The sequence below is a fragment of the Acipenser ruthenus genome, chromosome 16 (genome assembly GCF_902713425.1).
Source record: "Acipenser ruthenus chromosome 16, fAciRut3.2 maternal haplotype, whole genome shotgun sequence".
Taxonomy (NCBI): Eukaryota; Metazoa; Chordata; class Actinopteri; order Acipenseriformes; family Acipenseridae; genus Acipenser; species Acipenser ruthenus.
In genome coordinates, this window is record NC_081204.1 from 395,531 (window position 1) to 418,407 (window position 22,877).

The window sequence follows — 22,877 nt, forward strand, 5'->3', positions numbered from 1 at the left end:
TGGAGCACAGGCAGGACAGAAACAGGCTGGATTAGAGGTACTGCAGGCAAGGAGTATGATTGTGATAGCACACTTCCAGGAATCATGAGGGACATTTCTTTTTGGGTCAAAACAAAAACGCTTGCCTTCAGTTCGTCGTTCAGTGTAGCCTTAGTTTTATAGCTGAAAGAGCAGCTTGCTAAGGGTATGGAAAATGAGTTGCTTTCCAGAGTTATTGAACGGTAACCCAGTGCATTGCTGCATCAGTAGCAGCTCCGCTGTGGCGTTTGCAGTCTTAACGGAATTCAAAAAAATATCTCAACTCACCAGCTGTCCGGGCAACCCTGGCGGACCTTGGGGGCCCTAAACATTAAAGAAAAAAAAAACAATGACACTTCTCTAGAGACCCATCTCCATCCTATCATGCTGGGGACTTGCACTCAATTCTCAAAGCTCATACAATTGTCATTAACACATTTTTGTTTCAGAAATCGCTCCCTGTAAAGTTACCCAATCAGAAATAAACATTTAATCTTGGTGTTTTTGCAAGTAGTCTTAAATTGTGTTGTCTTCATTTTAGAATTGGTGTTGTTTTCCTTCAGAAGAAAAAGTAACACAAGTAATGTTTTTGGTGTATTAATCACATGACCAGAGCAATCGCAGTTCAATATCAAACACATGCAATAATGATGGTTCAGTATCACCTACCACAGCTCCTGGAGGACCAGGAGGTCCTGGCAATCCCATGTTGCCTTGGGGCCCCGGCAGTCCCTGGAATGGGAGAAGCAGACATTAGTATGGACCAGAGCTAGCCTCTCTCTTAGAAACTCTATGGTCCTGCTGCCAGACCACCTTGGATTGAGATCTGTTGAGATCTCAGAAAGCAAAGCAGCAGCAGCAGGGTCAGGGTCAGGGTCAGGGTCAGGGTCAGGGTCAGGGTCAGGGTCAGGGTCAGGGTCAGGGCTGGTGAGGGCTTGTTAGTCTTCTTCTTGGATTGTGATCTTCTCAGATCTCTCTAGAAAGCTAACACCTGCCTATTTCCAATAGGGAGCTTACCTGTATACCAATCCCTGGTTCTCCTTGATTTCCCTGTTAAGAAACAAAGGAAATCAGAGTCACGTTCAATACAAGACGAGAATACCAGCAAAACAAAACAATGACAGCGCAGACAAACCCTATCTCAATATAATGCAAAGCACTAACCTTCAGACCGGGGGGCCCCTGGGGGCCAACAAGACCTATTGGACCCTGCAGAGAGGAAAGAAGATGAGATGACATCAGAAAACTAAACGTGGGGCTTTACGAGGAGGCATCCAGCACTGTAGAGCTACAGGTACGGTCATTAAAAGCGGGTCACCTGGTCAGCCGTACCGATGCTGAGATGGAAGCCCGGTAGAAACTCAATATGGGACGGCTGATGTCGTGAATGGAGTTTCTTTGTGACTTGTCATGGCGTACAGCAGGCAGGCAAATCAATAATAATAAATAATATTTAATAATATTAATAAAGACTCACCGGGGGTCCGCGAGTCCCGGGCTCGCCTTGGTTTCCCTGAATAAACAAACACACCCTGAGTTACATTACAACATGAACACTGTGTCTGAAACTGCTTATTAAGGTGCTGGTAATGACGGCGCTGCAGAGCTGAGAACGCAGTGTGTAGACTAGTGCTCATTATTATTAAGGTGCTGGTAATGACAGCGCTGCAGAGCTGAGAATGCAGTGTGTAGACTAGTGCTCATTATTATTAAGGTGCTGGTAATGACAGCGCTGCAGACCTGAGAATGCAGTGTGTAGACTAGTGCTCATTATTATTAAGGTGCTGGTAATGACAGCGCTGCAGAGCTGAGAATGCAGTGTGTAGACTAGTGCTCATTATTATTAAGGTGCTGACAATGACAGCGCTGCAGAGATGAGAACGCAGTGTGTAGACTAGTGCTCATTATTATTAAGGTGCTGGTAATGACAGCGCTGCAGAGCTGAGAATGCAGTGTGTAGACTAGTGCTCATTATTATTAAGGTGCTGGTAATGACAGCGCTGCAGAGCTGAGAACGCAGTGTGTAGACTAGTGCTCATTATTATTAAGGTGCTGGTAATGACAGCACTGCAGAGCTGAGAATGCAGTGTGTAGACTAGTGCTCATTATTATTAAGGTGCTGGTAATGACAGCGCTGCAGAGCTGAGAACGCAGTGTGTAGACTAGTGCTCATTATTATTAAGGTGCTGGTAATGACTGGGCAATGGTATGACACTGGGCTGGTATTTTCCACTTTGTCTAAGTTTTGTTGAAAATGTCTCTATAGCCATTTAGAGGACAGGCAGTATGTAAACCAATGTCATTTAAGACGTGAATATGAAACTGATTTTTATATTTTTTTTATAATCATTACAACACAGTGGAAAATAGATCCCATCAAAAGACATAAAAATAAGTGAATACAAAACCTTTGCTGAAGACGTGTTTTTGCAGACTCAGTGTTTCTGTTCATGCACAAAGGAAAGGGAAGTGGAGTTCTTCCAGATTCTAAACGAGTGTCGTTTCCTTCTTAATGCTTTGTATCACAGGCATGTTCACCGCACAGGTTCTGTATTAGATGTGTCTTTATATTTATATTTAAACAAACAAATCCGAACGTTTCAGAACCAAGCTTACAGAACAAACACTGAATATGCAATAAACACAAAACCCATCACTGACATGTGCATTGCATGTTGCCATGCAGTAGTTTGCTATACGCATGCAGAAGCACACTAATGCCATTCACTTAACAGACTGCTGACCCCTGTGTAGAGATCCCCCCTTTCAGCCCTGGCTGTGTCTGATCTGGATGCAGATTAAACCCAGTACATGTAGAGAGCCTCCTTTCAGCCCTGGCTGTGTCTGATCTGGATGCAGATTAAACCCAGTACGTGTAGAGAGCCCCCTTTCAGCCCTGGCTGTGTCTGATCTGTATGCAGATTAAACCCAGTACGTGTAGAGAGCCTCCTTTCAGCCCTGGCTGTGTCTGATCTGGATGCAGATTAAACCCAGTACGTGTAGAGAGCCTCCTTTCAGCCCTGGCTGTGTCTGAGCTGTATGCAGATTAAACCCAGTACGTGTAGAGAGCCTCCTTTCAGCCCTGGCTGTGTCTGATTATGCAGATTAAACCCAGTACGTGTAGAGAGCCTCCTTTCAGCCCTGGCTGTGTCTGATCTGGATGCAGATTAAACCCAGTACGTGTAGAGAGCCTCCTTTCAGCCCTGGCTGTGTCTGATCTGGATGCAGATTAAACCCAGTACGTGTAGAGAGCCTCCTTTCAGCCCTGGCTGTGTCTGATCTGGATGCAGATTAAACCCAGTACGTGTAGAGAGCCCCCTTTCAGCCCTGGCTGTGTCTGATCTGTATGCAGATTAAACCCAGTACGTGTAGAGAGCCCCCTTTCAGCCCTGGCTGTCTGATCTGGATGCAGATTAAACCCAGTACGTGTAGAGAGCCCCCTTTCAGCCCTGGCTGTCTGATCTGGATGCAGATTAAACCCAGTACATGTAGAGAGCCTCCTTTCAGCCCTGGCTGTGTCTGATTATGCAGATTAAACCCAGTACGTGTAGAGAGCCTCCTTTCAGCCCTGGCTGTGTCTGATCTGGATGCAGATTAAACCCAGTACGGGCTGGTCTGTATCAGAGGATTGACAGCACAGTCGAGTCGCTCCCTGTGAACAATATAAAGACTCCTTCTCTAGCTCATTCAATTTGGAGATCTCAAGTTTCTCTAGTCAGGGCAGCTCCCTCTATTAAGACCAGGTCTGCTGTCTCTTTGGTGGTCTGATCAGAGGGGTTCCACAGTGTGTGTGCGTGTGTGTGTGTGTGTGTGTATGTGTGCGAGTGTGTGTGCGCGCGTGTGTGCGTGCGCGTGAGTGTGTGCATGCGTGTGTGGTAAAGGGGCAGCAGTCTGAAAGTGAACACGTCCCACCATGGTTTCAATCCCACGCCAGGTTAGTCGTGCAGCCGCATGCGAGACGGGACAGCGCACCTACCGGTCGACCAAGCACTCCGGGGAAGCCTGGCAGGCCCTGTGGGAATTTTGGAAAGCCGTAGAGTTAGAAAGGAGGGGAGGGAGGGAGGGAGAAGTCTACAGCAGGATGGCTGGAGCTCCAGAGAGGGAGGGAGGGGGAGAAGGGAAGGGCTAACATATTACCAGCGTAGCTACAGCCTGGCTGCTACGTGGCTACTAGTCTACAGAGGCGCTCGAATAACCACACCGCAGCCAGGAGCAAACGGCCTTCACAGCAGCCCAGGCGCCAGGCTTTCCTGACCAGCCCTGCTCACAGGGAGGCTCACAGGCTCAGTTACTGTTACTCACTGCGCGCCCCTGAGGCCCGCTGTCCCCCTGTGGTCCCTAGACATGAACAGGATAAAAACTATGTAACAAGACAAAGACAATTTCAAAGCGTTGGACCCAGCTGCGGGGTGCAGTGAGCCCTACAGGTGCTCCCCACCTCCACCTCGCTTTACTGACCCCACAGTGTGACCCCATAAGAGGGGCTAGGAGTCTCCCACTGGCAGTGTGAAGATCATTCAGATATTACACGGACACACTGGCAGTGTGAAGATCATTCAGATATTACACGGACACACTGGCAGTGTGAAGATCATTCAGATATTACACGGACGCACTGGCAGTGTGAAGATCATTCAGATATTACACGGACGCACTGGCAGTGTGAAGATCATTCAGATATTACACGGACGCACTGGCAGTGTGAAGATCATTCAGATATTACACGGACGCACTGGCAGTGTGAAGATCATTCAGATATTACACGGACGCACTGGCAGTGTGAAGATCATTCAGATATTACACGGACGCACTGGCAGTGTGAAGATCATTCAGATATTACACGGACGCACTGGCAGTGTGAAGATCATTCAGATATTACACGGACGCACTGGCAGTGTGAAGATCATTCAGATATTACACGGACGCACTGGCAGTGTGAAGATCTTTCAGATATTACACGGACGCACTGGCAGTGTGAAGATCATTCAGATATTACACGGACGCACTGGCAGTGTGAAGATCATTCAGATATTACAGGGACACACTGGCAGTGTGAAGATCATTCAGATATTACACGGACGCACTGGCAGTGTGAAGATCATTCAGATATTACACGGACGCACTGACAGTGTGAAGATCATTCAGATATTACATGGAGTCTGCTTGTGTTTCAGCCCAGTGGAGGCCACTATACTTTCAGATTAATAATTCAGGATCCAGCTCCTGTCAAAGCCACCTCGATGGGAAAGGGGTGCTGACACCAAAAAGGAAAAAAAAATCAATAGAAACACGAGAACATTGCTTTACTTTACTTAAAAATCTGAAATGAAAACAAGCAAAGACAAAAGTGAAATACGTAATAACATTGTTATAACTAATTAAAATCGTTTTTTGCTTTAATGCACATATACTGAAAATCACAATATCGGTATCATCACCTACTGTAAACCATTTCATTAAAAAAAAAAAAAAATCAGCATTCGGACTCTGAGCAACCCCTTTTAAATGAACACTGACACCCAAACAGAAACAGGGTTAAAAATCACAGCAAATATTCTTTAGCCAGAGAGATCAAATAAATGCTGAGAGCTGTGTGGAGGACCCTCTTTAGGGGTCATGTCTGGTTCTCCCTGCCCCCCGATATCACTCACCGGCTTCCCCTCCTGCCCTGGCTGTCCTGGCTCTCCCGGGGATCCCTGCGGAACAAACCAGCCAATCAGGGATCAGAGCAGTGGAAATGGGAGGCCGTGACCTCCAGCCACGGTGAGGGCAGTGACGTCTTTGAGCAAACACTGGGGCGAGTGCTTCAGCAGATATGCAGCCCTCAGTGTTATCATCAACACCTGAGCCAACACGCCTTTTAATGAAGATGCATATTAGGGATTCTAAAACTGTGACAGTTCACAAATCTGGCCTTAGGACTTATTTGACTGACGTAGCTTTTCAATGAAATCAATAAAACAAGTATCTGTGAAGTGTTCTGGGACTGCCTGGGTTGTGAAAGGCTCTATACCAGTGAAATGCTGTTGTTGTGGTTTATCAAACTCACCGCAAAGCCATCCCGACCCTTCTCTCCGGACTCTCCTCTCCCTCCCTTCTCTCCTTGGGGTCCTTCACTCCCCTGTGAGACACACAGACAGACAGGCAGACACACACACACAGAGGCACACACAGAGACAGACACACAGACACACACAGAGACAGGCAGACACATACACAGAGGCACACACAGACAGACAGGCAGACACACACACACACACACACACACAAGACACACAGACACACAGAGACACAGACAGGCAGACAGACACACAGACACACAGACAGAGACACAGACAGACAGTGTTACAATGGCATCTCACAGTTACAGTCACATGCATATTCATCCGGACAATCAACAAACCCAAAACTCAAGCTCTGTCCCAATTAATAAATGATACAGGAAGGCTGCAGCAGGGTTAAGGGAGGCTGTTAGAAACTCAGACCTTGTCTCCTTTGGGTCCCACTGGGCCAGGGATTCCCGATTCTCCCTGGAAGAAAAGAAGAAAAGAGATTTTTAAACAACTGGACCAACACCAGAACCTTATCAAACTAGATTGAAATGTCCTTTGCACCTCTGTACCTGATCTATCTATCAATCAATCAATCAATCAATCTGTCTGTCTGTCTCTATCTATCTATCTATCTCTCTCTATCTATAATATACTGTATATACACACGTGTGTGTGTGTGTTAATTCAAGGGCAGTAGCATGGATGTTTAACTCTGTTCAGTGTTTGTGTTCTTCTTTATCACACGAGTCAGACATGCTGCTTGTTGTTTGTGTTTTGTTTGCTGTGCCCCCCCTCCCGATCCTGATCCTGATCCGGGACCCTCGAGGTCTCACCTTCTGTCCCACCACTCCCGGCAGCCCCCTCTCTCCAGGCAGTCTGGACCCCGAGACCTCCTGCGCCTCTCCCTGGAACAGAGAAACACACGCCGCCCATCAGCACCTGACAAACGTTTCAAAGCACAGCAATACGGGAGTCTCAAAGTGATAGTGTACCTTGGGTCCGGGGGGGCCTGGGGGTCCCGTGACTCCATCCCTGCCCTGCAATAACGAAACAAGAAGACGTTCATATGTAATTAGTTACAGGACAGGCCTTCAACCTCTACAGCGTTCCCGGGAGGAAAGCACGCATGCACAGTGCAGATTCTACTCACATGGTCGCCTTTGTCCCCTTTATCACCTCGATCACCCTGCAAGAGAAACAGAAACATAGTGAGGCTGAGGGAATACTGCCCTGCTCTCCCCCTCCTGACTCCCTGTCTCTCCTCTCCCCCTCTCACCTTGTCTCCCTGCTTGCCTGTCTCTCCCCCTCCTCACTCCTCTCTCCCCCTCCTCTCCTTGTCTCCCTGCCTGTCTGTCTCTCCCTGCTTCCCCCACTCCTCTCTCCCCTCCTCACTCCTCTCTCCCCCTCCTCTCCCCTCGTCTCCTTGCCTGCCCGTCTCTCCCTGCTTCCCCCACTCCTCTCTCCCCTCCTCACTCCTCTCTCCCCCACTCCTCTCTCCCCCTCCTCTCCCCCTCTCACCTTGTCTCCCTGCCTGCCCGTCTCTCCCTGCTCCCCAACTCTTCCCGGCACTCCTGGTATTCCTGGTTTCCCGGGCTCTCCTGCTTGGCCAGGTGGGCCCTCGAGGCCCCTCTCTCCGATCGCCCTGCCGGGGGGTCCTGTCGGCCCAGCGGGGCCAGTGTCCCCCTTATCTCCTCTCTGTCCACGTTCCCCCGGGACCCCTGACAGACCCTAAGAGGAATTCAAGACCAGTCAGAACTTCACAAACACACAGTGATAAAAACAGGTACTCCAATGGTCATACCGTATGCCTTTTGACTGAGGATCGAACCCTGCCTGCCTGCCTGCCTGCCTGCCTGCCTGTCTGTCTGTCTGTCTGTCTGTCTGTGTCTGCTGTGCCAAAAGAGCAGACAGATACATCCTTATTTCTACTAACTCAATTGAAGCTAGAGAGCAGATTTATTGGACTGGTGATTTAATTCCCGACACCTCTCCTGAAAAACCCTAAATCTCTAGTAAAATAACCTCCCCAGAAAAGCATCTGTTTAGCAGCAGCTACAGGTTATTAGTGTTGATTACTAAAGCATGCCAACACCTGCTAAGCCCCGGGTTGATGAACTGAGCAAGAGGTGAGGACAGGTGAAATGTGTGCTTACATTACAAACAAACAAACAAACAAACAAACAAACAAGTCAATGGATGAGTGGATGAGTGGATGAGTGGATGAGTGGATGAGTGGATGAGTGGATGAATGGATGAGTGGATGAATGGATGAGTGGATGAGTGGATGAGTGGATGAGTAGATGAGTGGATGCAGGACTGGGCGGATGGATAGCCTTCACCTGCACACACTCCCACAGGGCTGTCCTGGCTCCTGGAGTGATGTGTGTGTCTCTGTGATGATTGCTATTGACATGCTGTTAATGCCTGCGTCAGTGTCCCTGCCAGCAATGTATCAGCACTAATGAGCTCATCAACATTTCATAAGTGCTGCTTTCCTTTAAGAGGTGGTTGATTTGCAGGCTCTGGGACTTCTTTCATTCTTTCTAATCAATAGTAATACCGCCAGCACCAGTTCTAATCAGCACACTGAAGGCGGCAATAGCCTATCTGCTTGTCTTAGTTACAATGCCACTGAGGTTGAAGCTGAAACCCTTTACAGCTCTTCGGAAACTTTTCTAAAATGTTTTCTCTTTTGTTTTTCTGTTTTCTGGTTCTTACGTCCTTGCCCGCGGGTCCTCTGTCTCCGATGTACCCCCTTTCTCCGTGATCCCCCTTCTCTCCCTTCTGTCCTGGGGCACCAGGCTCCCCCTGAACAGTCTGCAAATCCGTCTTGCTTAGAATCTCCTTCAGCAGCAAGACCTGAAACAAGAAACAGGGGAGCTGCGATCCTGCTGTGCGAGGTGCTAACATTAACATGAGAACTAGAGGTGCTGTACTGCTTAGGGGCTGTCCAACGAGTCACACAGCAACAACAATTATAAACCATATCCTACCATACCACTGCAATGTCATTTACACAGCGTCCTTCATGTGCAAACATCCCAGGGCACTTTACAAAAACACACAGCAAAAGAGCTCTCTAGTGAAGGGCCAAATCAAAGAGATATGCTTTGAGCTTAGATTTAAAAACACTGACAGACTCGGCATTACAGATCAAATCTGGAAGCGAGTTTCAAAGAGAAGGAGCTTGAGAACCAAAAGCTGCTAACCACAGAGTTCTTGCAATTATCAAGGGGCCATCCCTGGCAGATCTCAAAGTACCAGCATGTACAAGAAATCAGCCAATCACTGTTCAGAACTGGTCCAAATGTCCCGTGCGTCTTATCCTGTGCACAGACGTCATCCCGGTCACAGCATATACAACAGTACGCTAAAGTTAAAGAAACACTGTCTTTATTTTTAATAGTAGCTATTTCTTATTCAGAGCTTCTGCATCAGATGACTTCTCTTCCACAATAAGAGACACCCTACCTCCACTCGACATGTTAACTGATAATAATACCTTACCTCAATGCCAAAGGAAGACAGCGCTTTCTTAATATCCTGAAAACAAAAAGGAAAAGGAGAAGTCAAAGCTATGTAAAGCATTGTCACACCACCAGCAGGGAGAGGGTCCTTCCTGCTGCATAGTGTTGCCACGGTTACAGACCCACAGCAGAGAGAGGGTGCTGCACTAAAACCCTTCCAGTAACACACGCTGTCCTTGCACGCTGCTACACTAAAACCCTTCCAGTAACACACGCTGTCCTTGCACACTGCTGCACTAAAACCCTTCCAGTAACACACGCTGTCCTTGCACGCTGCTGCACTAAAACCCTTCCAGTAACACACGCTGTCCTTGCACACTGCTGCACTAAAACCCTTCCAGTAACACACGCTGTCCTTGCACGCTGCTGCACTAAAACCCTTCCAGTAACACACGCTGTCCTTGCACACTGTTGCACTAAAACCCTTCCATTTGTATTTGTTTCATGATGAAAAGGGGAAGAATCTAATGAAATTATTAAAATATTGCAGAAAATTCACAATTATGAAAAATCTCTTGTACCGCTGGTTCTCCGTTCCGGCCAGGCCTCCCGTCCTCCCCGGGATCTCCCTGTCACAACAAGAGAAGCAGCTTTAGAGAAACGCAGAACATGAACACCTTGAGATAACTCACACAGTACAGGGGAAACAACCTTTCAAACACACTGAATATTTCACCTTCAAGAACAGAACATGTTCAATAGAACACATTCAATAGAATAGAACACATTCAATAGAATAGAACACAAATAAGAAATCTAATTGGATAAGAACATAAAGAATCTAATTGGATAAGAACATAAATAATCTAATTGGATACGAACATAAGGAATCTAATTGGATAAGAACATAAAGAATCTAATTGGATAAGAACATAAAGAATCTAATTGGATACGAACATAAGGAATCTAATTGGATAAGAACATAAATAATCTAATTGGATAAGAACATAAGGAATCTAATTGGATAAGAACATAAATAATCTAATTGGATAAGAACATAAGGAATCTAATTGGATAAGAACATAAGGAATCTAATTGGATAAGAACATATATGGTGCTACTTTGGAAGTGCTGAACCTGCCTTCAACATTCATTTTCATACTGAAGCACTGCTAGATAAATATGACTCACTGTGTCTCCTTTGGCTCCAGCTGCTCCTGTCTGTCCCTGTTGAGGGGGAAGAGAAAGAACCATTAGAGGCGCACTCAGCTCCAAGTGTACCTGCACATAGAGCCTGTGAACAATCCTGAAGCCAAGGATAAAAGAAACCAGGAAGGAGACTTACTCTGGGTCCGCTGGCTCCGGGTATTCCAGGCACGCCCTGTCCGGGAGGAGCACAGCACGTTAGGAGCTGCGCTGGTGGGTGATGTCAATGCAAACGTTTTCATTTTCCTTTTATTTGGTGGCAGGGATCCGATTGAAACTCCCTAACTCTGAGCTAAAGCCATGTAAAAATGTGGATAAAGGAGGAGCTGGGAGATAGCAGAGATAGCCAACGGCTTCGGCAATGCTTGTTAAATGCCTGGACCTGCTTAAAAAGGGCCGAGTACGGTTTGATTTGTGTTTATTTGTTATAAGTTTTGTGTTTATTTGTTATAAATGAAAGTGAACTTCATTTTTACATTTGCTTTTGACCATTCTGTCACATTCATCTTCCATTTGCTGTATCTCATCTTGTTTTGGAGAGAATCCTAGTGCAGCAGTACTAGCTGGGAATTATAGACCAGTGTCGTTAACCAACACTGACTACAAGCTGCTTACGAAAGTCTGATGAGCTTTTGGAAAACACAATAAACCAAGGGGGCAAATGTTTTGGCGAATGCTTTTATACTGAGCAGACACGAAAGGGAGACTCAGAGAAGAGGTCACTCACGGGGGTCCCTGGAGGCCCTGGGGGTCCGGGGATAGCTGTGACCTCCTGCCCTTTCACGTAGACCACCTGTGAGACACACAAACACATTACTAAACACGTTACTTCGTTTCCAGTGGCATCCTAATTGCTTTGTATATGTCTCTTACTATTCACATAGTGCTTGTAATCATTCGTAAGAACATTTAAAAGAGAGGCATCAGTGCTCATCTGGTTCCTAGTAACGGATTGATATCAAAGCTTCACCAAGTCAGGTCTTAAAAGATCCCAATGATTCAGCCTCAACAGCGTGGCTCGGCAGCCCATTCTCAGAGGGTCTGGGTTACGTGACTCCAATCTGAAGTTATTACAAATGTTCTCTAAATCTGCCTCTACCTGTCTTTGAACCTGCGTTCAGCTTGACTGGGGAATTCGAAATGGCAGGACGGATCAGCCTTTCTCATTCCACTCAATCGGGATGAATGAATGTGAATAGTAAGGGACGGGGATAGAATATTATTATTATTATTATTTATTTCTTAGCAGACGCCCTTATCCAGGGCGACTTACAATTGTTACAAGAATCACATTATACATTATTTCACATTATACAAATATCACATTATTTTTACATACAATTACCCATTTATACAGCTGGGTTTTTACTGGAGCAATCTAGGTAAAGTACCTTGCTCAAGGGTACAACAGCAGTGTCCTCCACTGGGGATTGAACCCACAACCCTCTGGTCAAGAGTCCAGAGCCCTAACCACTACTCCACACTGCTGCCCGAATATACACATTTGAAGCGGGTTACTGTTTGAGCCACAACACTGAGGAGCATGCCTCGTAGATCTTACCTGTCCAGGGGGCCCGGGATTGCCAGGGACCCCTGGGGGCCCAGCGGGGCCAACAGAGCCAGCCAGACCCAGCTCCCCCCTCTCCCCCTTCACTCCATCCCGGCCCTGAAACAAAGAAGAGAGAGAGAGAGAGAGAGAGAGAGAGAGATCAAAACAAATGTCATTTCAGTATTGGAGCACAAGCTTAGAGGAAGTGCCCCTCAATACTGTATGATAAGAATGTTATATATGGAATACTGTATGATAAGAATGCTATATATGGAATACTGTATGATAAGAATGCTATATATGGAATACTGTATGATAAGAATGCTATATATGGAATACTGTATAGGGAGCTGTAGGATACGAGTCGATACCCACTCCACGAGCGGTCACCTGAGCGGATGAAAATCAGCTTGTATAATAATAATCATAATAATACAGCGTGTAGTTAAATAAGGATACTCTTAATGTGACGTCATTTCAATCTGTTACAAACTATTTAATACCAGCCCTCTGCTGCAAACTATGTGATACAAAGACATTTCAGAGGGCTGTATCTCATCACTATCAGGGTCTAGTGCTGTATATTATAAAGATATTTCAGAGGGCTGTATCACATCACTATCAGGGTTTAGTGCTGTATATTATAAAGATATTTCAGAGGGCTGTATCTGCTGTATATTATTTCTATACATTAAAGAGATACTCACGTCTCTCCCGGCTGCTCCAGAATCCCCCTTCTCTCCCTGCAAAGAAAGCGTTTAGCGGTTACTCTTTGGCACATATTGAGTGCAGCTGAAAACGAGACAGAGTCAGACGAAACCAACACAAACTATTCCATTCATCTGCAAAGATGTGCTTATTTTATTCGAAATATTGACATTTGTAGAGATGCAACACAAAGGAGAGAAAACCGTTCCTAATTCCTCAAAATTCCGTGGGTTTGTGAAGTCGAACCCCCCCACCCCCCCACCCCACAGTCACTTTGTGTTTCCATCCAGAAACGCGACCCACCTTTCTCCCATCCTCGCCTGGGGTCCCATCCGCCCCCTGGGGAGACACAAGCGACACAAAGACAGTCAGGCAGAGCCCTTTACTGGACAATAACAACAACAACAACAACAACAACAACAACAACAACAACAACAACAACGTAGTAAACACTTTACTGATAGGGCAATTTGATCAGGATGTTCCTTAACTCACATTCTTTCCAGGTATTCCTGGCTTTCCATCCTCTCCTGCTTTACCCTGGGATTGTAAAACACAGATCAAATGAATGGATGAAATCAATAATCAATAAAAGGTGTACAAGACAGGTGCCCAGGTGTACTCACAGGTAAGCCCAGAGTCCCAGGGAGTCCGACTGGCCCTGCAGGACCCTCCACCCCCCTCGCTCCGGGCAGGCCCTGACAGAGACACAGGAAGGAAGGGGTTAACAGCGAGAGGTAAGATCCTCACTGACAGCACTGCAGGTCATTGCTGAAATACACACAGAACCTCGCACACTGGATCAGAGGATCGAAAAATCAGGTCTACATTCAATTACAGCAGAATGAACCGAGACTCACATCTCGACCGGAATCTCCCTGCTTCCCCTGGTCACCCTGAAAGAGAAAGAGAGAGAAAGAAAGGTCAAAACATGTGAGCCTTTAGCACAGAGTACAACAGTGTACCCCCGTGTCACTTTACCATGCTGTACCCCCGTGTCACTACCATGCTGTACCCCAGTGTCACTACCATGCTGTACCCCCGTGTCACTTTACCATGCTGTACCCCCGTGTCACTTTACCATGCTGTACCCCCGTGTCACTTTACCATGCTGTACCCCAGTGCCACCCCCCCAGTCCTCACTCTTTGGCCCGGGGGTCCTGCAGCTCCTGGTTTCCCGTCCAGTCCGTTCCTACCATCCTGACCTGGGGCTCCGCGATCACCCTGCGGAGGGGAACACACACACACTGATCAGGACCCAGTCAAGAGCAACACAGACCTTCCAGGCTCATCGCGGGTCCATAGCTTTCATTCAAACAGCGTGCTTCAGCCTTGCTCTCTCCATCGCTCTCGCTCTCTTTCACTCTCTCTTTCTTCCTCTCTCTCTCTCCCTTCTATCTCTACAAGTTCTATTTTGTCTATAAAATGTAGTACAGTCAGCACTCGGATATCCGTTACCCAGATGCACGTCAGTCGTGTTTTACCAGCCTTGTATTAAGAATAAAATCACTCCCCATTATATACATATGTAACCAATTTCCCGTCACAAGCGATTTCTGTCACCAGTTTTCTGATACAAAGCCCATCTCTTCAAGGTTTCAATTTATCTGAATATCCGTCACAGCCTGCATTTTTTCTCTCTTCTGCCAAATCAGTCTTTTATTGTTTTTAATTTGTATAGTTTTAATTGTGCAGTTGCACAGCGCTTCCTCCAGTTTCACCTGACGAAAATGCAGCGAACGAGAGCTAAGGTAATGCAACAGCTAATCATTAAACAGTTTTAGGTACTATGATGTATTTTTTTTTATCTGTGATCTTTAGTTGTTTTTGTGCATTTTCATTTTGCAAGTGAACTGTGACATTAGGATACTGTTTTAATTGTTGTTTTTTTTATTTAATCTTTTGGTAAACTGCATTGTCTTACGTTCTACGCAGTTCTGTGCATGGGTAACATTTAGATCTCATTTTGCTGTTGGGTCGTTAAGGGTGAATTTGACATGCTGCTACAATACGTACTGGATTTAAAAGTATGTTCTGTATTACAGTCCACGTGTCGTCTCTTTTGGCAAGTGACATTTTCAGAATCATATCGTTCTGAATTAAAATACTACTTCTGTTGAAAATATAGTACTGTACCGACAAAACCAATCCAGTACATCTAAATGGAAGCCTACTTATTTTAAAACACAGTCCTTTCAGTTATGTATTTTTCACATTGTATATTTTTTGTGTTCCCTGAAAAACGGACAAGGGTTGAAACGGTCCAGGATGAAATAATCAGATCTGCGTCACACGCGTTTAACCGTCACTGACGTCACAATGTTATAGGGCCGGATATGTGAGAGCTGACTGCATGCGATGATTGGACTGTAGTCCGACACTCAGCGGATGATCTGATTGGCTATTGCAGAGGCTCTGTGCCCGCCCTGTTGTGCTTCATCCCACTGGGAAGCTGGAGTTTTGGGAACAGGATCCGGTAGAATGAAGGACAGCAGGGGTGGCCAATAAGCAGCGATGGCGACCCCTTCATTGGTACAGTGAACTTCAAATGAAGTTCTGATCCCTGGGAACTCTCCTTCACTAAGATGGCCGACGTTAGCTTCAGCGCAGGACTGCAAGCTTGTCTTCCAGCTGCAAATTAGTTCAACTGTCCGCCATGTTTGTAAAGGATCGTACAGATGATTACTTTTGAGCCCTGGGCTTCAGTTCTGCAATTCCCTTCCAGCCATTGCAAGTTACCCAAATGAAAAGGTGCATGTGTATCTAATTAAGCTGCCACTAAAGTGGGAATGGGAGTTTTAAATGATATACAATGGGTTTCCTGTACTGGATGCACTGTGTAAACACATGAAACAGTAATGATGATAATAAAAAGAGGAACAGCAAGGACAGTGTCTTACGGTTTCCCCGGCGCTGCCTCGGTCCCCTTTCTCACCCTGCAATTCAGAAAGATGAAGTTACAAAACGGGTACGTACGGGCAGGAAGCACAGCAAAACATACACCCATTCCATCACCTCTTACAACATTACTTTCATTTAAAAAGAGCAATCACAATCACATTCTGATATTCTAACGGTCATGAAGACCTCCACCCGAGGTAATGACTGAAGTGATGTCTGCAGACACCGGGAGAAGGAATGTTTCCTTGTCAGGTTCACTTACCCTCGCTCCTGGTGGCCCTCTGGGGCCTTCAACACCCTGCAAAATGAAACAAACAGATAAATAACCCAATACATCTAGAAAGCCCGCTCTGTTTTACATGGAGCAGGCTCGTTCTTACTTAGAGTCAATCCAAATGGATGTGTTTCGGTTAGTTTGCAATCCTGGGAAAGATCTGAGCAGAAACAGCAACAGAGGACGACACAGGGACATTACACAGGAGAGAAATTCAACAGCAGAGACATGCAGACGATGTCGCTTTGAGAATCTGTGGAGCCCTCGCTGCTTGTATGCGCAAAGACAATCTCCTGAGACGAATCACACAATTGAACGGCAGAGGAAGCAGTGGAATGGAGTGGAGTGTGAGACGCACCCTTTCACCCGCGAGACCAGGGGGGCCGCCTTCACCCTTCACACCTTTGGCTCCATGCTCTCCGGGGTCACCAGCATCACCCTGGAAGAAAAAAACAGAGACAGTGAAGACAGGAAGTGACATCACAGCCTATTACGCCGCACAGCCTACTGGGTGCCGTACCACATGACCAGGTAAGCGCAGACCAGCCCAACAGACAGACGCTGGGAAGTACATACTGTGGGAAGCACAGACTGTGGGAAGCACAGACTGTGGGAAGCACATACTGTGGGAAGCACATACTGTGGGAAGCACATACTGTATGCTGTAGCAAGAAAGCTAGAAGCCCAACACATTGAACTCTTAACAGAAACAAAAATGAAGCTGAAGTCAATCTGTTTCATTTTAATTGATCATCAAAAATGTGTTCATAAAATCTAAATGGAAACCAATCCAGTGCATGAATTCATATTTTCCTAGAATGCTTTTTCCAGCTCCAAGTCTGTCATTTCATAACGTTAAACAAAACATTATATATTCATATTTCTTCCCAGTAGACTGGACATCCTAACAGCATAGAGAAAACTCCTTCAGTTGGGATCTGTTAAGTTCTGAACATTGCTGTCACTTTTGCAACATGACATTTAATCATCTATCTCTTAAGGATTACCAATCTCTAAACTGTATAACACACAAGCACACACGTGTACCTTGTCTCCCTTGTCCCCCTGGATCCCTCTCTCCAGATCAATCTGAAAAGAGGAGAGAACCCGGAGAGAACCGTTACTAACAAGCCAGGTTCAGGCTGTGATTGAAGCTGGTACATGCTGAATTATAAAAGCAAGTACAATTCGACAGACACGGTTAAAGGGGTAACGAAGGGTTAAAGATTCCTCACCACTCTCCCGGGCAGCCCTGGCGGTCCCTGTGCGCCCTGCAGAGAAAGGAAAGGGTTAAACTCTGCTCTGTACAGCGTCTCCAGTCTCCACGCAACACAGATCAGCACAGTCTGCGCGGGGGGACAGTGCTGTCTCTGATCAGCGGAGGGGCTTTGTTAAGCAGAGGGGGGATGCAGATACAGGGAGGGAGGCACTGACCTGCACTCCTCTGTCTCCTTTCAGCCCCGGCGGTCCAGGACTGCCCTGTGAACCACAAAACAGACAACATGATATAGATATACAATTCAGAACAATTACATTACTAAATACCATCGTCTTTCCCTGTTATATTTCCTTTAAAATCCTGGATGAGCCCTCATTATGTTATCTATCTGTCTATCTATATATATATATATATATATATATATATATATATATAAATTAGCGACTTTCACTGATCATATAAGTGTATGGATAGATAGATAGATAGATAGATAGATAGATAGATAGATAGATAGATAGATAGATAGATAATTATATGATGAGTGAAAGTCGCTCATTTCAGTTGTTTATAGGCTGGAGCATGTATTAGGTCAGTCAATAAAGATTTAAAAGTGTTCTGGATCATTTCAGGAATAACAGGAAATAGCAGGCTCTGCTGTATAACAGGTATGACAGCTTAGACACAATCTCATCCCATATTAAACTGCAGGGGTTTACACCGCTCAGTTCTGTAGTGCTGGCAATGGACGGGGGGTGGGGGGGTGGGGGGGGTTGGAATTGGTTGAATTCTCTTTGGAGACTCTTGGTATTTATGACTTGACTTACGTCTCTGCCATGTTCTCCAGGGTCTCCCATGTCTCCCTTCTCTCCAGCCCTGCCCGACAGCCCTGGTAACCCCTGAAATACAAAACAACCAATCAGAAAGCGCCTGGAGACAGCTAACCAATCGGAGCACAGCAGTGCTGTAGTGAGAGCTAGCAGAGTCAACAGTATGGACATGCCTTACAGAAATATTGTTATTTTCATTAATTTATTCAATGGTTGATACAGTAATGAGAGACTGGCACCAATACATATATTCAGATGAATATCACAGGAATACAACCAGAAACATGAGACCAGGAAGGCGTTCTGAGCAGTAAATCAAAAACATACCCTTTGACCTCTCTCTCCGGTTTTCCCTGGTAAACCTGATTCACCCTGAAAATGAGACAAAACAAAAACCAGCCTGAAGAACAGAAACTCGTGAACCCCCAGGACTTCCATTCTGCACCCGTGTCTTCTTGCTCTCTTTGTGTAACATTTACACTGCAATGTACAGAGAGCTCCCATTCATTATTCAATTCGAATCAATGTATTCTGAGCTGTTACCGGCGTTCCTTCATCTCCCTTGTCTCCTTTCTCCCCCTGAAATAAAATAAATACATACAGAAATCAATTAAAGGCGCATTCTACTTTTTCAATACAATATACAACAGCAAGGATGAATTCAGAACTATTTAAAGAAACATAATAAATTCAATGATAAACGTTTTGACTAGAAGTAGTCTTTCTCATTGTCTTTGAACGTTTTGACCACAAGTCGTTCTCAATGTCTTCAAGACTTCTGGTCGTAATGTTTGTCAATGAATTTCCTAAGTTTCGTTTAGTGTTTCTAAAGGTTGAAATTTAAGGACCCAACCATTACTGGTGGTGTAACATGATCCCAGTGATCTGCAATGTCAGTGCAGACAGCGTCTCTGCAGTGCAGGCAGTGTCTCTGCAGTGCAGTGCAGACAGTGTCTCTGCAGTGCAGTGCAGACAGTGTCTCTGCAGTGCAGTGCAGACAGTGTCTCTGCAGTGCAGGCAGTGTCTCTGCAGTGCCACCCCTGCAGTGGGTCTCACCTCCTTCCCTCGCAGTCCGATCTGTCCCGGAGCTCCTGCTTTCCCAGGCTGTCCGTTCTCTCCAGGCTCACCAGGGTCTCCCTACACAGGAGCAGACACAGACCCCTCATTAGCCATTGTGGAACATATCTGACTGAGAGGAGGCCATTTAGCCAACCAGTGCTCACCCACTTCCTAGTAGCTGATGGATCTCAAAGCTTTGTCAAGTCGTGTCTTAAAGGATCTTAAAGGATGGCAGTGATTCAGCATCAACAACAAGGTGAGGTAACACTTTCCATGCCCTCACCACTCTCTGTGTAATGAGGTCTCTGCTTCCCTCTGTCCTGACTCTCTGTGTAATGAGGTCTCTGCTTCCCTCTGTCCTGACTCTCTGTGTAATGAGGTCTCTGCTTCCCTCTGTCCTGACTCTCTGTGTAATGAGGTATCTGCTTCCCTCTGTCCTGATTCTGTGTAATGAGGTCTCTGCTTCCCTCTGTCCTGATTCTGTGTAATGAGGTCTTCCCTCTGTCCTGACTCTCTGTGTAATGAGGTCTCTGCTTCCCTCTGTCCTGATTCTGTGTAATGAGGTCTTCCCTCTGTCCTGACTCTCTGTGTAATGAGGTCTCTGCTTCCCTCTGTCCTGATTCTGTGTAATGAGGTCTTCCCTCTGTCCTGACTCTCTGTGTAATGAGGTATCTGCTACCTTCTGTCCTCTAATTAATTTCCAACTTGAAGCATTGGTTCGGGTTAACTTTGTAAACTCCTTTAAGATTATAAGGATCTCAATCACCCCCCCCCCCCCATTCTTCTTTGTTATAATCTATTTATTTGTTTATTATATGACCAGTGGGAACAGAAAACTAAAATCAGTCACTCAGTCAGTCAGTCAATCACCTACCTTAACTCCGGGTCTTCCAGTAAGGCCGTTATTTCCCTGAAAAGAAAGAGTTCAGAGTATCATCTTTACTACAGAAAGAGATTCGAAACAAGCACCTTCCCTCCCAGTCCTGTGTCTGGGCATCTCCAGCTCAGCTCAGCTGGGTAATCTGGGGTGGGACTATAGGAAATCGAGTCAAGCAGATGAAGGCAATTCTTTACTCCAAATGCCGACTGACAGCAGCAAAGGAAATGGTTTTAATGAAGGTGATTGTTCTGCTGCTCCACTCCTCTGTTGCCATGCTCCTGAGGAACGGTCCCGGTTCTCCGCACCGGACTGCAGTTCTGCACTTTCCTGGGCTCGGGCTGTGGCACTCACCCTCTCTCCGGACTCTCCTTTGGGTCCCGCCTGACCAGGGATCCCGAACCCCACCGAACCCTGCAAGAAGAGAAGGAGAGAGGAGAAGATGAGCTGGAAATCTCAGGGGCTCCTCATCACATCAGAGAACACTGAACCGAATATAATGAACCAATACAGACACATGCATGGAGTGCCAGGGCAAGGAGCTTCTGTCCAAACGAGCAGTGTGCTGTTTATTGTGTTAGTGAAGCACACACCCCTCTGTGGGGCACAGCCAATCAAAACCAACAATGCTTAGAAGTCACAGCCACCGGCCTCGTGAAAAAGTATGTCACATGCGTACAAAAGTGTGACACACGGACATAAGGAGAGGCAGAAGGGCCAGTGCACCTCACAGATTCTGAATCTCTCAACAGAGCTTCTGTACCGAGTTTCATCTCCGTTCTATAGAGGCGCTTCTCTAGCTGTGCATGTGAAATGAAAGTGTGACGTTGTGTCTGCATGCCTGCACTGTATCTGGTGGGATAAGAAACGCAATCCTGCCGTTTCTGTAAGGTGGTGAAGAGCCTCGTGTGTAAAATGCAGCGCAGGCGGGGCAGCCCACGCAGTGTGAACTGACAGGTATCCACTCACCTTTTCCCCTTTCTCAGCCGGGTCTCCTTTTATACCTTTGGGTCCCTCCGGGCCCGGGAGCCCCATACTCCCCTGAAACAAAGAGAAAGAGCTTCCTGTGACTATCACACACACACACAGAGTGCTGCAGCTTCACAGGGGTGAAACAAGCATGGTCCCCTCCCCATCTCAAATGTTCTCCACGGTCAAACCGTACTGTCTATGGATTCCCCTGGTCATCCTCTGTGCTGTCGGGATCTCATCTGTGTCTATGGTCATTCTGTGTCCATGGCTGTGGCTTCTCCGTGGTTCATAGACATGACTTTAAAATCCACACACACAAGCAGATACAAACACTTCATTGAAAGCGTCATGGTGTGCATCCATGTCTGTTTACCATCAGAAACGTATCCGAGGATGACCAGGGTCAATACCGCGCTGGCCACAGAGTAACACCTGCCCCACAGCAATGTGCTATTATTAGCAATGCCAGGCTCCTTTGCCAGGGCTGTAAATTATAAATTCAGGTTAGATTTCATGTCCTAATTTGGTATGCAAAAGCAATCTCCTCAGCATCATTTTGTGTAGCTGATTGCACTCGTTAGTTTTGAGCTGTGAGATGCTGAGATGTTGTTTGCGTGGGATGTCCTGTCCTGTCCCATCCCGTCCCGCCCCGGCCCGTCCTGTCCCATCCCTGTCCCGTCCCTGTGTATGAACAGTGCTGGTTTAGTTTCGCTTGTATCCTTCGCACTGCACAGACAGACACCCAGGCTACTGGTCTTTCTGTAGGAGGTCAGAGACCTCACACCCTCACATAGTTACCTTGTCGCCTTTGCTTCCCGGAGGTCCTTTAATCTGAAATCAAAGAGAGCACTTTGTTAAAAATGATGCAAACTTGATCTTTACAAGGAGAAGAGAATGAGAGGAAGGGCCGGGTCTGTTAACACTGCGGTCCGCACATTCAGTGTAGGGCAGAGACACACAACTGACAAGAGGACTGGTCAAGACTGCATCAAGGAGGGACCGAGGCTGAATGCAATCTTACCCAAGCCAGCAAGCCAATGTTCTAACATTAGTGTTTACTGCACGATCACATTTCATGTTGTTTCATATTTCTGAACATTACCTGTAGTTCTCCTAGTTATTTATTGAATCCCACCACAAATATGTACTTACAGTATTCCCAGGTTCCCCGGGTGATCCCGGGTCTCCCTAGAAGAAAGAAACAAGAAGAATGAGCTCAGTTTCAGAAATTACTGGGGATCTGAGAGCAGCTAATTCAATACAGTCTAGTATAGAGAACTCAGTGCTGTACTGGGGATCTGAGAGACAGCTAATTCAATACAGTCTAGTGTAGAGAACTCAGTGCTGTACTGGGGATCTGAGAGCAGCTAATTCAATACAGTCTAGTGTAGAGAACTCAGTGCTGTACTGGGGATCTGAGAGCCAGCTAATTCAATACAGTCTAGTGTAGAAAACTCAGTGCTGTACTGGGGATCTGAGAGCCAGCTAATTCAATGCAGTCTAGTATAGAGAACACAGTGCAGTACTGCGGATCTGAGAGCCAGCTAATTCAATACAGTCTAGTGTAGAGAACTCAGTGCTGTACTGGGGATCTGAGAGCCAGCTAATTCAATACAGTCTACTATAGAGAACTCAGTGCTGTACTGGGGATCTGAGAGCCAGCTAATTCAATACAGTCTACTATAGAGAACTCAGTGCTGTGGATCTGAGAGCCAGCACAGCCACACAGAGGATGCTTATGAATTCT

At 46.3% G+C, this 22,877-nt stretch overlaps 1 protein-coding gene across 2 annotated transcripts in view; it reads right to left on the reverse strand.

Annotated features, from left to right (window-relative positions):
- The window catches only part of LOC131697674 (collagen alpha-1(VII) chain-like), a 73,877-nt gene that overhangs the window by 14,158 nt on the left and 36,842 nt on the right, over window positions 1-22,877 (reverse strand). For both annotated transcript variants that reach the window (XM_058988222.1, XM_058988221.1), the window contains exons 52-92: window positions 22,283-22,318; window positions 21,929-21,961; window positions 21,128-21,199; window positions 20,513-20,572; window positions 20,156-20,191; window positions 19,279-19,359; window positions 18,766-18,801; window positions 18,550-18,594; window positions 18,220-18,291; window positions 17,611-17,655; window positions 17,412-17,447; window positions 17,224-17,265; window positions 16,535-16,615; window positions 16,165-16,200; window positions 15,902-15,937; window positions 14,145-14,225; window positions 13,862-13,897; window positions 13,628-13,699; window positions 13,497-13,541; window positions 13,305-13,340; window positions 13,001-13,036; window positions 12,306-12,410; window positions 11,472-11,537; window positions 10,884-10,919; window positions 10,730-10,765; window positions 10,120-10,167; window positions 9,579-9,614; window positions 8,790-8,930; window positions 7,590-7,799; window positions 7,222-7,257; window positions 7,064-7,108; window positions 6,905-6,976; window positions 6,504-6,548; window positions 6,068-6,139; window positions 5,670-5,714; window positions 3,995-4,030; window positions 1,496-1,531; window positions 1,183-1,227; window positions 1,036-1,068; window positions 688-750; window positions 307-342 (exon numbers count right to left, since the gene is read on the reverse strand). In XM_058988222.1, coding sequence (XP_058844205.1) covers window positions 307-342; window positions 688-750; window positions 1,036-1,068; window positions 1,183-1,227; window positions 1,496-1,531; window positions 3,995-4,030; window positions 5,670-5,714; window positions 6,068-6,139; window positions 6,504-6,548; window positions 6,905-6,976; window positions 7,064-7,108; window positions 7,222-7,257; window positions 7,590-7,799; window positions 8,790-8,930; window positions 9,579-9,614; window positions 10,120-10,167; window positions 10,730-10,765; window positions 10,884-10,919; window positions 11,472-11,537; window positions 12,306-12,410; window positions 13,001-13,036; window positions 13,305-13,340; window positions 13,497-13,541; window positions 13,628-13,699; window positions 13,862-13,897; window positions 14,145-14,225; window positions 15,902-15,937; window positions 16,165-16,200; window positions 16,535-16,615; window positions 17,224-17,265; window positions 17,412-17,447; window positions 17,611-17,655; window positions 18,220-18,291; window positions 18,550-18,594; window positions 18,766-18,801; window positions 19,279-19,359; window positions 20,156-20,191; window positions 20,513-20,572; window positions 21,128-21,199; window positions 21,929-21,961; window positions 22,283-22,318 — 2,295 coding nt within the window. The remainder of the gene's footprint in view (window positions 1-306; window positions 343-687; window positions 751-1,035; window positions 1,069-1,182; window positions 1,228-1,495; window positions 1,532-3,994; window positions 4,031-5,669; window positions 5,715-6,067; window positions 6,140-6,503; window positions 6,549-6,904; window positions 6,977-7,063; window positions 7,109-7,221; window positions 7,258-7,589; window positions 7,800-8,789; window positions 8,931-9,578; window positions 9,615-10,119; window positions 10,168-10,729; window positions 10,766-10,883; window positions 10,920-11,471; window positions 11,538-12,305; window positions 12,411-13,000; window positions 13,037-13,304; window positions 13,341-13,496; window positions 13,542-13,627; window positions 13,700-13,861; window positions 13,898-14,144; window positions 14,226-15,901; window positions 15,938-16,164; window positions 16,201-16,534; window positions 16,616-17,223; window positions 17,266-17,411; window positions 17,448-17,610; window positions 17,656-18,219; window positions 18,292-18,549; window positions 18,595-18,765; window positions 18,802-19,278; window positions 19,360-20,155; window positions 20,192-20,512; window positions 20,573-21,127; window positions 21,200-21,928; window positions 21,962-22,282; window positions 22,319-22,877) is intronic.